The following is a 20,536-nucleotide window of genomic DNA, read 5'->3' as shown; positions in this document are numbered from 1 at the left end:
GCTGGAAACCTGAGACTAGCACAGAGAATGCTGGAGAAACTCAAGCAGGTCTGGCAGCAGAGAAACCGAGTCAATATTTTGTGTCTGATGACCCTTCTTCAGATTTGAAAAGTGTCACTGGATTCAAAACATTAACTCTGTTTATCTCTTCACGGATCCTGCCAGATCTGCTGAGTTTCTCCCCAGCTTTCTGTTTTTATTCCTGTAACTTTATCTCTTCAGACACTTAGATACGTGATGGGAATGTAACTTCCGTGGAGCCAGCGAGCTGCTGATTGGTGGGTGCGGGTCTGGGCATTCTGCTGGGATATTGATTAATTCAGACCCCCCACCCCCCCCCAACACAACCCACCGTTTCCCAAATTCCCCCAATAGCACAGATTAATGAAGTAACCTCCTTTGGTGTAATCAGGAGATGTGGAGACAGTGTGAAACTTACCAACACTTTCCAGAACAATCAGAAATTCAGCTTCTGATAATCCAAATGCATTTTCCGATTCTTCCAGAACATTGAGCAAACTCCCACCAGCGCAGTACTCCATTACCAGCACCTTCTGTTTACTGGTTCCCTAGAGAATAGGCACACTCAGAAACAACTCAAACCCATAACATACAGCAGAGAGAGTGACATGCAAGGCAGCTCTGGGTGGGTGTATATATCACAGTCGATAACTTTATCCAGGATGGTGTGCAGTTTGCTGGTGTTTTCATGTACATGCCAACGTTATCCTTTAAATTGGTAGTGGGTATGGGTTTGAAGGTGCTGTTGAAGGTGTTGAGGTGAGTTAGTGCAGTATATCTTGCAAATGGTACAAATTCCAGCAACTGAGCATCGGTGGTGGAGGGAGTGGGTGTTTATGGATGTGGTGCTCATCGAGTGGGGGTGGCTTTGTCAGGGATGGTGTCAAGCTTCTTGAGTGTTGTTGGAGCTGCACCCATCCAGGCAAGTGGGGAGTATTCCCTCACACTCCTGACTTGTGCCTTGTTGATGGTGGACAGGCTTTGAGGAGTCAGGAGGTGAGTTACTCCAGTATTCAGAGCCTCTGACTTGCTCTTGTAGCCAGTGTGTTTATGTGGTGGTCCAGTTGAGTGGTTAATGGTAACCCCCAGGATATTGATAGTGCGGGATTCAGTGATGACAATGCCATTGAGTATCAAGGGACAATGGTTACATTCTCTCTTATTGGTGATGGTTGTTGTGTGGCATTAATAGTATTTGTCACCTATTAGCCAAACCTAGATGCTGTCTAAGTCCTGCTGCATGTTGACAAAGACAGAGGACTCAGAAGCCTCTGAGATAGGGAACTCCAAAGATTGGCAGCCCCTGGACTGAAGGAATTTCTCTCTGTCACAATCCTATATGATTGGCTCCTTAACCTGAGACAGTGCCCTCACATTCTAGATTTCTGAGTTAGTGAGAATCAGCCTTACTGTTCCTTCCCTTTCATGTCCCCTCAGAATGGCAAAAGTTATAATGCTATCTCTTCTCAATATCCAGGGAATACAGGCCCAATGTAGCTCACCTCTCATTATAGGAAAACCCATTATCCCAGGATTCAACAGAGTGAATTTTCTCTGCACATGCTCCACAGCAAGTGTAGCCTTCTCTCAATATGAAGTGAAAGACAGCACATGTGTTCTCATCTTTGTAGATGGATGTCCTCATTCCCATACTACAATTACCTTGCAATAAAGGCCTTTGGCTTTGCCAGTGTGTTCATGGTGAGGGTCTTTTTTTTCTGGATCTGGGAGGGGTCTGTACAGACTTGCTGGATGGATTTGATGGAGGGTGGTGGGGGAGCTGGATGCTGTGAGCACTGCCAATGGTTCTGGTGCCCCTACCGTCTGTTCTGGGTGAGGTGGGAGGAGGATTTCGGCTCGAGGGGTGGGGAAGGCTCGCTTTACTCCAGGTTCATGGGGAAGTATGACTCTGTGTGTGGGTGTTGGGGCTGGGTATGGGGGAAGGGGTTTCTAACAAGTTGTAGTAACCTGTTTATGTTAATGACAGGAGCAGATACTTACCACTTCCTCCACTGCAAACAGCTTTACAATATTCTTGTGGTTTAATTTCCGTAACATTTCAAACTCTCTCATCTGCACTTCATAAGGACGCAGGTAACTGACATGATTAAATACTTTGACAGCATACTGATCACCAGTTTTCTGTAAAGCAGTTTGAAACAGTCACGTATCAGCATTAAGAGCAATTCAATTATCAACTCCATGTTCTCATCATCTTTCTCTCTCTGCAGAAACTCACAAAATCAATCACCACATTCCTCCCCATTCTCTCCCCTGGTAACTTTGACTGAACTCTGACCAAGAGAAGAGTTTCCATTTCATTTATATTGCTATTTTGTTTTAAACTTGCTCTTTTACTTGCAAAGTTCCATGAGAAGATAGATTAGATGTCATCACAGGTAACTAGACTTTTCTTGAATTCATTCACGGGATGTGAGCGTCACTGGCTAGGCCAGCATTTATTGCCCAACCCATTGCTGTGGGTCTGGAGTTACATGTAGGCCATACCAGGTAAGGTTGGCAGTTTCCTTCCCTAACGGACATTAGTGAACCAGATGGGTTTTTCTGACAATCAACAATGGATTCATGGTCATCATTAAACTCTTAATTCCAGATTTTTATTGAACTTGAACTCCACCATTTACCTCAGTAGGATTCAAACCTGGGTCCCCAGAACATTAACTGGGTCACTGGATTAACAGTCCAGCAAAATACCACTAGATCATTGCTCCCCTTATTGAAGGTATGGCCAGGAAAGCTCATTGCAAATTCCCCTGGTTATAAATGATCTAGTGACAGAGATGATGAGCTTTCCCCTTCTCTCTTTCTCTCTGACCTCTCAGGTGGATGTAGAATATCCAGAATAACATTTGAAGAACAGCAAGGAGGTTTTCAGTGCTGTTTTGGCTCATATTTACCCTTCAAAACTAAACAAACCATGGGTCAAAACTAAACAAACCATGGGTCAAAACTAAACAAACCATAGGTCAAAACTAAACAAACCATGGGTCAAAACTAAACAAACCATGGGTCACCATTAGATTAGATTACTTACAGTGTAGAAACAGGCCCTTCGGCCCAACAAGTCCACACCGACCCGCTGAAGCGCAACCCACCCGTGCCCCTGCATTTACCCCTTACCTAACACTATGGGCAATTTAGCATGGCCAATTCACCTGACCTGCACATCTTTGGACTGTGGGAGGAAACCGGAGCACCCGGAGGAAACCCACGCAGACACGGGGAGAACGTGCAAACTCCACACAGTCAGTCGCCTGAGGCGGGAATTGCCATCTTATGGCAATTTGTGAGATCATGCTGTGTGTCATAGCCAACCTGTCAGCATACTGCTCACTTCAAACCCTAAGCCTCAGCAAAATTAGGGCACGTGGTATTGAGGCAAGGTACTGACTTGGATTGAAAATTGGCTGACTGACAAGAAGCAAAGAGTAGTGATAAACAGGTCCCTTTCGGAATGGCAGGCGGTGACCAGTGAGGTACCACAAGGTTCGGTGCTGGGACTGCAGCTGTTTACAATATACATTAATGGTGTAGATGAAGGTATTAAAAGTAATATTAGCAAATTTGCTGATGACACAAAGCTGGGTGGCAGGGTGAAATGTGAGGAGGATGTTATGAGGTTACAGGGTGACTTGGACAGGCTAGTTGAGTGGACGGGTGCATGGCAGATGCAGTTTAATGGGGATAAACATCTGGTTATCCACTTTGGTGGCAAAAACAGGAAGGCAGATTACTACCTAAATGGAGTCAAGGTAGGGAACGGGGAAGTACACTGAGACCTAGGTGTTCTTGTACATCAGTCAATGAAGGTAAGCATGCAGGTACAGCAGGTAGTGAAGAAAGCTAATAGCATGCTGGCCTTCATAACAAGAGGAATTGAGTATAGAAGCAAAGAGGTTCTTCTGCAGCTGTACAGGGCCCTGGTGAGACTGCACCTGGAGTATTGTGTGCAGTCTTGGTCTCCAAATTTGAGGAAGGACATTCTGGCTATTGAGGGAGTGCAGCGTAGGTTCAGGACGTCAATTCCAGGAATGGCAGGACTATAATATGTTGAAGGATTGGAGCGACTGGGCTTGTATATACTTGAGTTTAGAAGGATGAGAGGGGATCTGATTGAGACGTATAAGGTTATTAAAAGATTGGACACTCTGGAGGCAGGAAGCAGGTTTCCGATGATGGGTAAGTCCAGAACCAGAGGACCCTGTTTAAAAATAAGGGGTAGGCCACTTAGAACAGAGTTGAGGATAAACCTCTTCACCCAGAGAGTGGTGGGTGTATGGAATGCTCTCCCCCAGAAGGCTGTGGAGGCCAAGTCTCTGGATACTTTCAAGAAAGAGTTGGATAGAGCTCTTAAGGATAGTGGGATCAAGGGTTATGGGGATAAGGCAGGAACAGGATACTGATTGTGGATGATCAGCCATGATCATAATGAATGGTGGTGCTGGCTCGAAGGGCCGAATGGCCTACTCCAGCACCTATTGACTATTTTTTATCCTCAAATATAACATTGGTTTCTCGACCCAATTTACATATCCAGTCTCAAAACTTTTCTTATTCCATTACCAACCAGGTGAAGAATTATCCCAACTTCACATCTTCTTCCTAACTTCTTCATAGTCTGTGCTGTTTGAACTCCTCAACCAGAAGTTTTACCTTGTGACGTGCTTTGTACACGCTGGCAGTTGCTCCCTGTCCAAGGATGTCACTGAGTGACCAGAGGTAATTAACCGTGCTCTGCATTCCTGCTCTCAGAAAAGCCTGTCAAATCCAAAAGAAATCACAACAGTGACTGGACTGGAGCCAAAACCCAAAACTTTCTGCTAAGTCTGTACCATGGGTCAGTTAAAGCAGTGAATGTTTGGTGTTGAATAATTGACCAGATTTCAGCCCAGACTTACCCAGGAGAATGACAGACATATGATAACTATTCAAAGTTTGTGCGAAGATTTGCAGCTCGGGTGCTCGTTGCTGTGGTTCTGTTCGCCGAGCTGGAAGTTTTTGTTGCAAACGTTTCGTCCCCTGGCTAGGCGACATCCTCAGTGCTTGGGAGCCTCCTGCGAAGCGCTTCTTTGAGGAGGCTCCCAAGCACTGATGATGTCGCCTAGCCAGGGGACGAAACGTTTGCAACAAAAACTTCCAGCTCGGCGAACAGAACCACAACATATGATAACTAACGATAACATTCCTGGATGACACAAGGTGAAAACAGATGCTGGAGATCAGAGTCAAGAGTGTGGTGCTGGAAAAGCACAGCAGGTCAGGCAGCATCCGAGGAGCAGGAGAATCAACATTTCAGGCATAAGCCCTTCATCCTGACCTGCTGTGCTTTTCCAGCACCATACTCTTGACTCTGATCTGCAGATCCTCACTTTCTCCTCCAAGGTGAAAACAGCCAAGACTCCTCTCAGATCAGTCCCTCTACCCTTCAGTCCCTGTGACATAGAGAAAGCTCAGAGCCAGGCTCAGGTGTGGTGCTGGCTGCACTCTGCTGACTGTGACCAACCTGCACTCACGCACATACAATGGTCACTCGGCAAGACGTTGGGTAAACAGGATGTAGTGGATTAACCAAGCACAATCAAAAAAGGATCGTCTGGCTGCTGCTGTTTCTAGATGGTCAAGACATACAAGCTACATTCCTATAGCACCTTTCACAACTTCAGAATTTGCTTTCAACTCATGAGATATGGTTATTATTGGCTGGGCCAGCATTTATTGCCCGTCCCTAGTTGCCCCTTGAGAAGGTGGGGGTGAGCTGCCTTCTTGTACTGCTGCCGTCCATTTGCTGTGGGTTGACCCACAATGCCCTTACGGAGCGAATTCCACGATTTTGACCCAGTCAATGTCCAAATTTTACAGTCAGTTGCATATGATTAGTGTTTGCACATCGGTTCAATCCTTACCCTTCATTCCTACCCCACTCTCCCCAGGTGCAATCTCAAACATCAGCAGTTTCTATTTTAGCCATTAACCCTCGAACTGAATTTCATATTCCCTCAACGCTGTGTATGAGAAGCTGCCATCTCCTCTCTGTTCAAAATCTTATTTCACTCCACCTCCAGGTGCTCTTGTTCTCAACCCTTTGATGGTTGGAAATGTTCTGCATCCATAACAGATCAAATCACCATAGTCTACTGAACCATAGTGCAACTCTCATTAGAAAGAGAGAGAGGACAGATGGTGGTTTAACTCCAGAAGAGACTGTTGGCTCAGAACTGGACACATAGATTAGATTAGATTACATTACTTACAGTGTGGAAACAGGCCCTTCGGCCCAACAAGTCCACACCGCCCCGCCGAAGTGTAACCCACCCATACCCCTACATTTACCCTTTACCTAACACTACTGGGCAATTTAGCATGGCCAATTCACATAGCTTTTCCAAACTGCCACCGAGACATTGAGAAGGACAGTCCCTCATGGTGACCTCAATCAGCTGTTGGCATTAGTGCAATGCAGACCTGCCATCCAGTCAACTGAGCTAACTAACCCCTTTCTGCATCTATATAACCTCCCTGAATAGATGGTACTCCCACCTCTGAGGTCATGTGTCTGAGCTATACCCCCAGAGCCATGAAGGCAAACCATTCAAACACTGTGGGAGTGCCAGACTGTCAGAGGAGCTGCCTTACAGATCAGATGTTAAAGCCGAGACCCGTCTATCCTTGGAATGATCCCTGTTGAAAGGGTTTGACGTCCTCACTGGAGAAAAATAAAGTATCTGGTCATTACCACATAGCTGTTTGTGGGATCTGCTCAGTTTTGTTTTCGCGTCTGTGTCTCTTCCCATTGCAACACCTCTATGAAACACTTTGCAATTCCCTGAAGTGGCGAAAGGCGCTACAGAAATGCAGTGCCTTTCCTGAGCATCAGCTGGAGGCTGCGGTGTGACGACATCGCTGTGGGTTCCCTCCGGCTCTGTCCATTTAACAGAATCCGGTTTAATTGTGGAGCTGTCAGAGGAGAGACCAGCCCACCCCAGCAACCCCGAGAGGGACCCTCAGCATCCCCGACAGGAGCCCACTCCCCACCCTCTGAAAGGGGCGACCCCCACAATGGAGCAGACTGGTCCACATTGAGCTAGGATTGGAATCGGAGTGCCCCCCCCATCATGTGGTTCACAGTGTGAAGTGAGAGGGTTCTGGAGCCCTGACCCTGGGGGAAATGTGTCTCACCTGGATACAGCGGCTCTCAGCAAACCCCCTGAGCTCAGGACCATCCGGCCCGGAGCAGAAAACAAACTGAAACTAACTCTCAGTCACTTTCGTTTCCACCCTTCCGCATCTCCGACTCCTCCGTGTGTGTTTCTGGGGAACTGCAGCGTAGGAGCGGCGTAAACCCAGCGCAGAGGGCTCCCCGCTTTCCCCGCATTCAGCTCAGATAGCATCCTCCCATCTCCCGGCAACTACAGGGTTAAACCAACCCAACCCCGGACTGCAGCCTCCAGCAGCTGGCAGTTTTGTTTCTGAGCTATGAAATGGTGAGTGGCGTGGGGCTCAGGGATCTACACTCTGAACAAATCATTTCAATCCATTAAAGGGTCCGCCTGCTCCCTGACTCTAGATGTTCAACTGGTTCCTGAGGTTAGACCAGGTACTGACCCCTGGCAAGTGATCCACCATGAACTCTTCCAAAGAGTCATCCGTCCACCCAAAGCTGTTGGTGAAATGGCCATCAATCCCTACACTGCCATCTGACATCTTTACTTCAATAGCTGGCATGGGCATAATCTCATCAGTGGTTGTGGAAGTTGTTTCTATTCTGCAACAGGGACTGCACTCTATTGACTATAAAGCACTTTGGGATGTCTTGTTGGATGTGGAAGGTGCGATATCAATGAAAATCCTTTCACAGTTTCTGTTTCTTATTGGTACACAGGGTTGCTGGACTCAGGTGAAGAATGAACTAAAGGCAGCCCCTGGCTGTTTGCGGGGAAATCCTGAGGGTCAGACCCAGCCCCAAACACAATCCCAATCCCAGACCCATTCCCAGTCCAAATTCCAATCACAACCCTACTCCCAATCCCAATCCTAGCCCCACTCCCAATCTCAATTCCAGTCCCACTCTCAGTCTCAATCCCCATCCCAGACCCATTCCAACCCCAAGCCCAGTCCCAGCCCCAGTCCAAATTCCAATCACAGCCCACCCCAATCCCAATTCTAGTCCCAATCCCAATACCAATCCCAATTCCAGTCCATCCCAATCCCAATCCCATTCCAGCCAAAAAGCCAAAACTAATCACAGTCCCAGTTCCAATTCCAGCCCCAGTCCCAGTGCCTGTTCCAATCTCAGTCCCAATCCCAGGCTTTGTCCCTGTCCCTGGGTTGGTATCCAGATCCAGTGTTTGGTTATCTGTCCAATGAGCCACAGTTATTTCTGGTTAAGAATCTGTGAAGCACCTTGGGACACATGAAAGGTGCTATATAGTTTGTTGACTGTGGGATAAACAGTGTTGTAAATACAGAGCCCCTTGTCTTCAGACACCAGCCTCCTCAGCCACGCTTGTTCACAAGCAACTCATAATGAGACCAGCTTTGGATCAGGTCCAGTGCAGCCAATAGACCATCCAGGGATCAGTTTTGCTTCTTGAATTCCTCACATCTGAATTTTTCTAACCATTTGTCACAACCTGGAGTCTAGAACTAGCTCCTTTGTTGGTCTCTTTGCTGTTCCTAATCTTTTTTTTTATAGATATTTTTATTAGAAATTTAACATTTTTACAAGTTTACAAAAATAAACAAAACTCTCAGATATAAACATTGATATACAATTAGCTCAAATATACAATAACCAAAATTTGACAAAAAAAAACAACAAAACAACAAAAAAAAACCAAACGAAAAGAAAAAAAAACACAAACAAACAAAACTCAACTATCTACTAATCTAACCTACAACTAACCAGGGTGTATATTTAAGTCTCTTACATGCTCGGGATGTGTTAACATCAGATATGATAAAACCCGTATTCGTGTGGGATTCCTCCCTCGAGGGGCCGCGGACCAGCCAGGTCTGTAGTCTCAATTAAATAAAAGCCCTTGTTAGGATAGCCGAAATATCTGTATTTATGTAATTCAAAAAGGGCTGCCATATTTTATAAAATAATTCGGTCTTTCGGTGCACCATATTTGTAAGGAAGTCAAGGGGAATACATTCCATAATTAGTCTGTGCCAATTTGAAAGTCCAGGGGGGCCCTCCACCACCCAGTTCATCAAAATATTTTTCCTTGCACAGAAAGAAAGAATAGAAAATAGTCTCTTCCCGTACGTGTCCAGGGAGGGAAAGTTCGAAAAGCCCAAGAGGAGAGATACGGGGTCCACTTTTATTTCCGTTCCTAAAATTTCTGTCAGGGTGCTTGCTACTTTAGTCCAATATCTACGGATCTTATGACAGGTCCATAAGCAATGTACAAGAGTGCCCACCTCTATTTTGCATTTAGAACACATTGGAGATGCTCCTGCCTTAAATTTTGCCAATCGAACCGGTGCTATATGGGCCCTATGAAGTATCTTCAGCTGGATAGCCTGGGTTCTGTTACAAATAGTAATTCTTCTAGCATTTTCCCAGATATCATTCCACGTTTCTGTGGAGATTTCTAGTCCCAGATCCTGATCCCATGTTTTAAGCAGATTATCCATATCTCCCGATACTTCATCATGTAGCAAATGATAAATATTACTGACGGAAGATACCCCCACTGGTCGTAGGACACTACATTCTCTATCGGATTTATAAAGACTATCTAATAACGTAGTCTTCTTCTGTATAAAATCTCGAATTTGGAAGTATCGAAAGAGGTCTCCATTGGGTAATCCGAATTTCTGACGCAACTGTCCGAAAGACATCAGGACCCCATCTTTAAATAAATCCCCGAGACATGAGATACCCCTGGATCTCCAGAGTTTAAAAGTGGCATCTGTTAACCCCGGTTGGAATCCCCATGCTCCCACTATCGGTGCATAGGGGGATGTTTTATGCGAATTACCCTCATTTTGCCGCATTATATTCCAAGCCTTGATTGTATTCAGTATTATAGGGTTTTTACAGTGATCTGTAATGATTTTCCTCTTGTCTGAGAATAAAAGGTTAATAAGTGGGTATTTTACTTGAGAAGCCTCGATGTCCAACCAGATTGATTGTGGATCAGACAAGACCCAATCAGCTATATAACTTAATAGGGAACTTAATTGATATTTCCTAAAATCTGGGAAGTCCAATCCACCCCTTGCCTGTGGAAGCTGTAGCTTCTTCAGCTTAATGAGGGGCCGCCTATGGTTCCAGATAAAGGAACTCAGCCAGCCGTATAATTTACATAAAGCTGTCCTCGGCAGCATCACCGGAAGCATTCTCATAGGATATAGGAGACGGGGCAGGATATTCATTTTGATTAATGCTATTCTACCCAACCAGGAAATTGGCAGGTCTCCCCATCGTTGGAGGTCCTGCCTTATCCTTTCCAATAAATACACAAAATTAGCCTTATACAACTGACCAAATACTGGGGTAATAAAAATGCCTAAATACAAGAAACCTTCCAGGGACCAGCGAAAGGGAAAAAGGGAACCGTCCGCTAAGTGGGGTATCACAGCAAGGCCACCCATTGGCATAGCCTCCGATTTTGAAAAGTTAATTTTATAGCCTGAGAATGCACTAAATGTATTAATAACTTGGATTAAGCGAGGTATGGACATCAAAGGGTTACTGAGGAATAGAAGAACATCGTCTGCATAAAGGGTAATTTTATGTTTACCTGTACCAATCCTTGGGGCCACTATATTAGGATCAGCTCGTATAGCTTCTGCTAGTGGTTCAATTATTAGCGTGAATAACAATGGCGAGAGGGGACATCCCTGACGGCAGCCCCTACCCACACTGAAGCTATCCGAGCCTAATCCATTGGTAACCACAACTGCTTTGGGATCACTATACAATGTTGAGATCCATTTGGTAAACACCTGTCCAACACCAAACCTCTCCAATGTGTAAAACAAATATGACCATTCGACCCTATCAAATGCCTTTTCCGCGTCTAATGAAACCACTACTCCTGGTATCTTTCCCTGATGACAAGCTTGAATCATATTCAGAGCCCTTCTAACATTATTGGATGATCTACGGCCCTTAATAAACCCCGTCTGATCCTCCTTTATAATATGTGGCAGTATCCTTTCTAATCTCAGTGCTAACGTTTTAGAGAGGATTTTAAAATCTACATTTAGCAAGGATATTGGTCTGTATGATGTACAATCTTCTGGGTCCTTTCCTTTTTTAAGGATAAGAGAGATATTTGCCTCTTTCAGCGAAGGCGGGAGACAGCCCTGACTATATGCATAGTTATACATATCCATAAGTGGACCAACCAGTATTTCTGTAAATTCTTTATAGAATTCAGCTTGAAAGCCATCTGGGCCCGGCGTCTTACCATTTTGAAGGTGCCTAATTGCATTAACTATTTCTTGGGGTGTAAGAGGAGCATTTAGGACCGATACTTGTTCCGGAGTTAGGTCTGGAAAAGTCAAATTTTTAAAAAATGACTGCATCCTCTTCGTCCTATCTTCACAATCCTGTGATTTATATAACTCAGAATAGAATTTTCTAAAGGTCGCATTAATCTTTTTATGATCATGAGTCAAAATACCCGTACTTTCCTTGATAGACATAATAGTCTGAGGGGCCTTTTTTTTCTTTGCAAGAAATGCTAAGTATCTACCCGGTTTGTCGCCATATTCATATAGCCTTTGCTTTGCAAATAATATTTCCCTCTTAGCCGTTTGAGTAAGTGTAGTATTTAGAGCTGTCCTAAGAGCTGTAATCCTTTGCAATTTAATAATAGAGGGTCTATCAGTGTATGCTGTTTCAGCCGCTTTTAAGCGGGCTTCAAGCAGACGCTGTTGTTCTCCCTTTAATTTCTTCTGGGTCGCTGAGTAGGAGATGATCAAGCCTCGCATGTAAGCTTTGATGGTCTCCCACATCATTGACGGGTTGCTAGCTGTACCTGAATTAATTTCTAAAAAAGTTTTAAATTCTTGAGAGAAGTACTTTACAAATTTACTATCTTTCATTAAGAAGGGGTCCATACGCCAATGCCAAGGGGATGTCCCACTGTTCCTCGCCTTAGTTTCCATATATACAGCAGCGTGGTCAGAAATTGCTATATTACCTATTTTACAGGATGATATGGAATTTAAAAAAATTGAGGGGGCAAAAAACATATCAATTCTGGTGTGACATTTATGTGGATTAGAGTAGAAAGAAAAATCTCTACCCTGTGGATGAAGACATCTCCATACATCTACTAATCCTAATTCTTTGTTCAGATCCATCAATTGTCTAGATCTGGGAGATACTCCTGCAGTACTCTTAGGAATCCTGTCTATTTCCGGATCCATAATACAATTAAAGTCTCCCCCTATAATTATATGACGGGCATCAAAAGCCATCAATTTTGAAAAGGCTTCCGTTATAAATTTAAAGGGGTGTGCCGGGGGGCAGTACAAATTTAAAATCCCATATTCCTCTCCATTTATGAGAGCTTTAATCAAGATATATCGTCCAGATTCGTCTTTTATCTGCTTTAGGATTTTGAAAGGGAAATTCTTCCGAACAAGAATAACAACTCCCCTGCTTTTTGAGCTAAAAGAAGAAAAAAAGGCCTGATCAAATCAACCCTGTCGTAATTTCAAATGTTCTTTATCTGACAGGTGTGTCTCCTGTAGGAGAGCTATGTCAACTCTTTCCTTCTTAAGATTTGATAATATTTTCTTCCTTTTAAGTGGCGAATTACTCCCCTTGACATTCCAGGTGCACCACTTAACCGATTGATCAACCATAATCCTCTGGGCCAATCCGAGACCCCTCGGGAGGGGGAACCCCATCCAGAACATCCCGAGCATGGAACATGTAAAATTTACAAAAATGAACCCTCTTTAATACACCCACAACAATACAGTAAAAAACTATTTCTAAATAAAAAAGATATAAAACGTATCTAAGTGGAGACTTTCCCCCTTGTTCCCAGGGGGCATCACTTCCTCTCCAAAAATCCCTCATATCCTCTCCCAACCAATGCCCCACCCTTGACCCAGGCACTCCTCAATAAAATGAGGAAAATTCAAATATAATACAAAGCTAGAGTTAACAGTGAGCACCCCACCCCCACCCCTACCAACACCTGGGTATATTTGGTAATGTTAATACCATATATAAACATATAACTATGAAATTACCAGTTCAACAAATAATAATTAAATATGATAATACAAAATAACGAAGGGAAAAACAACCCCGCTCCTAAAGACAGAGGTAAAATCGAATAAGGTAACCACCTCCCCCCACCAACATTAACCAAATCCCCCAGCTTATATATATATACATATATATACATACACATACATATATATATATATATATATATATACATACATACACACACACACACACATATACATACACCCCTCATATATACATAAAATAATAACAGAAAACAACTCCAAGGGGGGGGGGGGAGAAAATCAAATCCCTCTCCCCACCCCCCATAATAATATTAAGCAATAAGGTAAGAAGAAAAAAGGGAGGGGATATAAACCAAAACGGGGGGGGGAAGGCAGACCAACATCCATTATGTCCTACAGTTTATCTGTTCCTAATCTTGAACATGTTCATTCCGTGCAGTGTGTCAAATGCACATTGGCCTGAGGATTGGACAGTTTCAGTCAGCTCTGCGCATTTCACAGGCTTAGGTTTACAACAATCTGTTTTGATCAAACATTCAATGAAATGTTCACATGGCAGTGTAAGTTCCAAAAGAGACTGTCGGCTCACAACTGGACACAAAGCTTTTCCAACAGCCACCTTAACCTGTCTACCCCCCTCCCCCACTCCAACCTCTCACCCTCACAACGCGCAGCCCTCCAATCCCTCTGCTCCAATCCCGACCTCACCATCAAACCAGAGGATAAAGGGGGTGCAGTGGTAGTCTGGCGCACTGACCTCTACACCACTGATGCCAAACGCCAACTCAAAGACACCGCCCCCTACCGCCCCCTTGACCATGACCCCACCCCCCATCACCAAACCATCATCTCCCAGACCATACAGAACCTCATCACTTCAGGAGATCTCCCACCAACAGCTTCCAACCTCATAGTCCGGGAACCCTGCACTGCCCGGTTCTACCTCCTTCCCAAGATCCACAAGCCTGACCACCCTGGCCGACCCATTGTCTCAGCATGCTCCTGCCCCACTGAACTCATTTCTCCCTGCTTCGACACTGTCCTATCCCCCCTAGTCCAGGAACTCCCCACATACGTTCGAGACACCACCCACGCCCTCCACCTCCTCCAAGACTTCCGTTTCCCCGGCCTCCAACACCTCATCTTCACCATGGATATCCAATCCCTCTACACCTCCATCCGCCATGACCAGGGCCTCCAAGTCCTCTGTTTCTTCTTCTCCCGACGTCCCCAACAGTACCCTTCCACTGACACTCTCATTCGCCTGGCCGAACTGGTCCTCACCCTTAACAATTTCTCCTTCGAATCCTCCCACTTCCTCCAGACCAAAGGGGTAGCCATGGGCACCCGTATGGGCCCCAGCTATGCCTGTCTCTTTGTTGGCTATGTAAAACAGTCCACCTTCTGTAGTTACACCGACACCACTCCCCACCTCTTCCTCCGCTACATTGATGACTGCATTGGCGCCACCTCGTGCTCCCGCGAGGAGGTTGAGCAATTCATCTACTTCACCAACACGTTCCACCCTGACCTTAAATTTACCTGGACCATCTCTGACACCTCCCTCCCCTTCCTGGACCTCTCCATCTCTATTAATGACGACCGACTTGACACTGACATTTTTTACAAACCCACCGACTCCCACAGCTACCTGGATTACACCTCTTCCCACCCTACCTCCTGCAAAAATGCCATCCCGTATTCCCAATTCCTCTGCCTCCGCCGTATCTGCTCCCAGAAGGACCAGTTCCTACAGAACACACCAGATGGCCTCCTTCTTTAGAGACCACAATTTCCCTTCCCACGTGGTTAAAGATGCCCTCCAACGCATCTCATCCACATCCCGCCCCTCCGCCCTCAGACCCCACCCCTCCAACCATAACAAGGACAGAACGCCCTTGGTGCTCACCTTCCACCCTACCAACCTTCGCATAAACCAAATCATCCGCCGACATTTCCGCCACCTCCAAACAGACCCACCACCAGGGATATATTTCCCTCCCCACCCCTTTCCGCCTTCCGCAAAGACAGTTCCCTCCGTGACTACCTGGTCAGGTCCACGCCCACCAACAACCCACCCTCCCATCCTGGCATCTTCCCCTGCCACTGCAGGAATTACAAAACCTGTGCCCACACCTCCTCCCTCACCTCCATCCAAGGCCCTAAAGGAGCCTTCCAGATACAAAGTTTTACCTGCACATCCACCAGTATCATTTATTATATCCGTTGCTCCTGATGCGGTCTCCTCTACATTGGGGAAAATGGAGCCTTCTCGCAGAGCGCTTTAGGGAACATCTCCGAGACACCCGCACCAATCAACCCCACTGCCCCGTGGCCCAACATTTCAACTCCCCCTCCCACTCTGCCGAGGACATGGAGGTCCTGGGCCTCCTTCACCGCCGCTCCCTCACCACCAGACGCCTGGAGGAAGAACGCCTCATCTTCCGCCTTGGAACACTTCAACCCCAGGGCATCAATGTGGACTTCAGCAGTTTCCTCATTTCCCCTCCCCCCACCTTACCCCATACCCAACCTTCCAGCTCAGCACTGTCCCCATGACCTGTCCTACCTGCCAATCTTCTTTCCCACCTATCCACTCCACCCTCCTCTCTAACCTATCACCTTCATCCCCACCCCCACTCACCTATTGTACTCTTTGCTACCTTCTCCCCAGCCCCCCACCCCCCCATTTATCTCTTCGCCCTGCCTTCATTCCTGGAGGCTCCCTGCCTTCATTCCTGGAGGCTCCTCGGATGCTGCCTGACCTGCTGCGATTTTCCAGCACCACTCTAGTCTAGACTGTGATTTCCAACGTCTGCAGTCCTCACTTTTGTCACATAGCTTTTCGGTTTCAGTAACTGGACTTTACAGTTGACTGGTTTGATGTGTTTTGACTGATAACACGGCCATAGAACTTTGAACAGGCCCTTTGGCCCACCATGTCTGTGTTGGTCATGGTGTCATTCTAAACTAATCCCATAGTCTTACACATGCTCCGTATCTGTCTATCCCTTGCCTGTCTATGTGTCTGTCTAAATGCCTCTTAAATGTTGCTATAGTATTTGTTTCTACTGCCTCCCCCATCTAAAAAAACTTTGCCTCGCACATCTCCTTTAAACTTTCCCCTCTCACCTTCAACCTATGCCTCCTAGAATTTGATATTACTATCCTAGGAAAAATGATCTGATGACTATTCAGAGTCAAGAGTGTGCTGCTGGAAAAGCACAGCAGGTCAGATAGCATCGAGGGAGCAAGAGAATCAATGTTTCATGCAAGAGCCCTTCATCAGGAATCCTGTACTACTACACCTGCTGTGCTTTTCCAGCACCACACTCTCGACTCTGATCTCCAGCATCTGCAGTCCTCACTTTCTCCTCTGATGCTAATCCACCCTATCCACCCTATCCACAACTCTCATAATTTTCTTTTTGTCAGTTCATCCCTCAGCCTCCAATGCTCTAGCATTACACTAAACTTAGAACGTTGGCCGGTGGGTGGTTATGCCGAGACTGGGTGATATGCCCATCACATGTAGTCACTCCTGGAGCTAATCTTCAGAGGACAGCTGCATTGCTAATGACACTCACACCCATCTGTGTGAAAGAACGTTTTAAAAATGTTGTGACTAGTTTCTGGAGATAGTTCAGGAACTGTCATCGGGTAGACTCGGGTCTAACTGGAAACATCTAGCCCTCTGTGGTGTGTGTGGAGGAGCTGGGATGAGACAGTTCTCAGACAGTGTCCATAAAAAACTGAGTTAAACTGTACAAATCAAAATGACCGAAATCACAGCCCATGAGGCTATTGTGAAAGTTAATGTTTTGGATTTTGTTGTCAGGACATTGAAATGTAAAATCCTTCCTCTTTACTGGACTTCCATGGAACTACGCCTGGAATTCAAAGTCCAGTTTGGTCCCTTCGCATGATTGTAATTGTTCACCTCATCACTGTGCAGGAGGGAGAGTTAGGCTAAGAGTGATGGAGTTTTGATGAGAGAGAGAAAAAAAACTGGATAAGAGAGAGAGAGTGTCAGATATGGATAGAGAGATAAAGTGAGAGATACAGAGGCAAAATAAAGAGAAAAACATAGAGTTAGAGTGAAGCTGAGACCATAAAGTTATAGACAATGGAAGATGGGGAGAGGTCAAGGAACAGAGTTAGGCATGGGGTAGTAGGAGAGAGAGAGAGAGAAAGAGCGAGAGAGAAAGAGAGGGACAGAAAGGGAAGACAAGTAGAAAGATGATGATCGGAATGAAAGATATCAGAAGAGAAATTGAGCCGACGAAAGGTTGAGACTGAAAATGGTACAGAAAAGGAGCAAAAGATGTTAGATCGAGAACAATCCAATGCAATGATACTGTTCTGTACTGTTGTGGTGTTTGATCTATTTGGGTTTAACACTCTTGCATGTCCTGGAAGTTACACACGTGTGTTAATACACAGGGCCCTGTTTGCAAACAGAAATAACTGTACGCACACTGCCCTCTGTCAGCTGACCAAAATAGGTGGCTGCTGTTCACTGGCTCATTTCTCAGGGTAGTGTCTTGACAAATCAGATTCAACCTGCCTGGTTTTAAAATGCAAACAAAGCCCGGCTGTTTACTGTCAATCAGCAATGGCAGGTGCTTTCTCCATGGCAATGTCTCTATCAATCAACACACTGCAGAATAAATGTTAGTTTTCTACTTGTCCCGAGGGCAGCAGAGGGAGATCGGAGATGGCTGCAGCAGCGATGGCATTGTCAGGTCTGGAGTGTGACTTTGTCAATTGAAGCCAAGCCCAATGTGGAAAGAGTGAGAGATGAGGGTTGTCCTCCAGTATCTGTGGTGGTGGCAGTGTCAAGAGCAGGCAGCCGAGGTCTCCTGGAGAGCAATCTATGTGAAGGGGACTGGAGCCCCAGCATAGCCAAGCACTCCAGAAAAACTGTTGAACTTGCAACTTTATTTCATTACTTTTCTAATTTATATTAAGAAGGACTTTAATGTTATTTCTTTACTTTGCTACTTATACTACCATAGTTCACAATGCTTGACGTTTTTAACTTTGTTTCTCTCTTTTACTACTTTCAACCTAAGGTTTTTGTTCCTCAGTATCTTTATACCCACGATGGCAGTGTGTGTGTGTGGGGACATTAAAGGATAGAATAGAATTCCTAGTGTGGAAACAGGCCATTAGGCCCAACAAGTCCACACTGACCCTCCAAAGAGAGTACATGTTTCTCTGTACTCCTGCCCTTCTGTACTTGAGTACACATGACAATAAATTCTGAATCTAAAATCAAATTAGAATTCAAAATGTGAAATTGTGAAATGTCCTGATGAGTGCAAAATGAAAGGCTTTAAATAATATTAATTTAATATTAAACTAATTCAGCCCCTCAGAATGTAAAAAGCGCTGTTGACAAAGGGGATCCAGTAGATGTACTATACTTGGATTTTGTGAAGGCATTTGTTAAAGTGCTGAGTCAAGGTTATTGTGGGAAATAAAAGTTCATGGTGTAGAAGGGAATATATTAACATGGTTAGAAGATTGGTTAATGAATAGGAAATTGGGAATAGGTGTAAATATATCATTTTCTGGTTGGCAAGATGTCATGAATAATGGATCACAGAGATCAATGCTTGGGCTCCAATTCCTTACCATTTATATCAATGACTGGGAGAAGGTAAATAATGTGTGCTTGCTAAATTTGCTAATGAGGCAAAGATAGTTGGGAAAGTGAGTTATGAACAGAACCTAAGAAGGCTACACTGGATATAGATAGGTAAAAGGTCTGAAAATGTAAAGTTGTTTGTTTTGGTAGGAAGAATAAAAAATAAGCATTTATCTAAAATGAGAGGTTGCAGAGTTGTGAGAAACAGTGGGATCTGGGTGGCCTAGTTCATGAATCATAAAAGGTTCATTTGAAATTGAGGAAATAGGAAAGGTAATTGAGAGGAATTGAATATAAAAGTAAGGAGGTTATAGTTCCACTGTATAAGTGTTATGACACAGGATAACCCACCCCCCCCCCCCCCACCCCGCTAATTTAAACCTGCAACACAGAAATGATTTAACCCGTGCTGTAATCTGTTACAATTCGAGAGGCCAAGAACTATCCCAAAGGTCATGATTTAAAGTAAAAATTAACGACTTTATTTTCACTTAAAAGTTTAACAGAGAATAATTAACTAATAACTATTTATAACTCCTTTCTCTAACCAATCTTTTACTTTCGCTTCTACAATACTGGTCCGATAAAACCCCCATTTAAGTTTTACCAAAAAATTTCAGAATCAGCTAGGCTGTTGGATCTTCTCTTTGTATCTTCCTCTGCCTTCTTTTCTTCTTCTTAGGGTTTCTGATTCACAGGTTGTTGCTAGATAAAGGTATCTTTAAGAGAGCTATTTTCTGGGTAGTCTGCATATGTTGGTGGCTTGGCAGTTCTCCCCCAACTGTTCAAATTTTCCCAGTCTTATACCCCAAAACATCAGATTATTTCATTGATTTCAATATTGTCAAAATATCAAATTAAAACTTGATTGGAGTTTGGTATTTTGGGGCAAAATTAATTGCTGAATTTGATTGGCCAAATTTGAATTTGTTTTAGTCTCATAGCAACCCAGGTACTGCTAGCTGCTGGACCAAATGTTACATTGTAAATTCTCCAGCACTCCATGTGCTTGCTAAGTTCTTCAACTCTCTTAAAGGTACAGTACCCCTTACACCTTTGTAAAAATAAGGCACTGGTGAGAACACAGCACTATGCAAACCATTAGTCAGTTTATTTAAGGAATGATGTAAATCGGTTGGAGTTGTTCTCAGGCGGTTTCCCAGAATAGTCCCTGGAATGAATGGGCTTTCTTCTGAAAGTCTGGGCTTGTACCCACTGCTGCTGAGAAGAGTATAGTATGGCTTGATTTGAAGCATACACCATTCTGAGGGAAATTGACAGACTGGATGTGAAGAGGTGATTCCACTGATGGGAGAATCTAAAAATTAATTCACCTTTTAAAAAATACGGTGGTGTCCATTTAAAATAGAGACAGGGAGAATTTGTTTACTCACAGAGGTTCATCAGTGTTTGAAAAAGGCAGTGGAAGGAGAGTCTGTGAATATTTTTAAGAGCAAGGTGGATAGATTCTTCAACAGCAAGGCAGTGATAGATTCTCAGGGCTGGACAAGAATGTGGAGTAATCTGATCAGCCCTGACACAGCAAGCTCAAGGGGCCGAGTGGCCATTTTCATGTGTTCATATGTGAAAGATCAAAGGAAGCCTGAC

The 20,536-nt window shown here is 44.7% G+C and overlaps 1 protein-coding gene across 1 annotated transcript in view; it reads right to left on the bottom strand.

The window, feature by feature from the left end:
• Nucleotides 1–7,350, bottom strand: part of LOC122562920 (serine/threonine-protein kinase TBK1-like) — a 59,903-nt gene extending 52,553 nt beyond the window's left edge. Inside the window, exons 1-4 of the mRNA XM_087973418.1 lie at nt 7,219–7,350; nt 4,696–4,800; nt 2,023–2,163; nt 440–569 (exon numbers count right to left, since the gene is read on the bottom strand). Coding sequence (XP_087829544.1) covers nt 440–569; nt 2,023–2,163; nt 4,696–4,782 — 358 coding nt within the window. The 5' untranslated portion in view covers nt 4,783–4,800; nt 7,219–7,350. The remainder of the gene's footprint in view (nt 1–439; nt 570–2,022; nt 2,164–4,695; nt 4,801–7,218) is intronic.
• Nucleotides 7,351–20,536: the final 13,186 nt, after the last annotated feature.

Source organism: Chiloscyllium plagiosum, unplaced genomic scaffold (assembly GCF_037043375.1).
Source record: "Chiloscyllium plagiosum isolate Xiang-an unplaced genomic scaffold, Cpla_swu_hap1 HiC_scaffold_26, whole genome shotgun sequence".
NCBI lineage: Eukaryota > Metazoa > Chordata > Chondrichthyes > Orectolobiformes > Hemiscylliidae > Chiloscyllium > Chiloscyllium plagiosum.
This window is presented reverse-complemented; position numbering and strand designations above follow the sequence as displayed.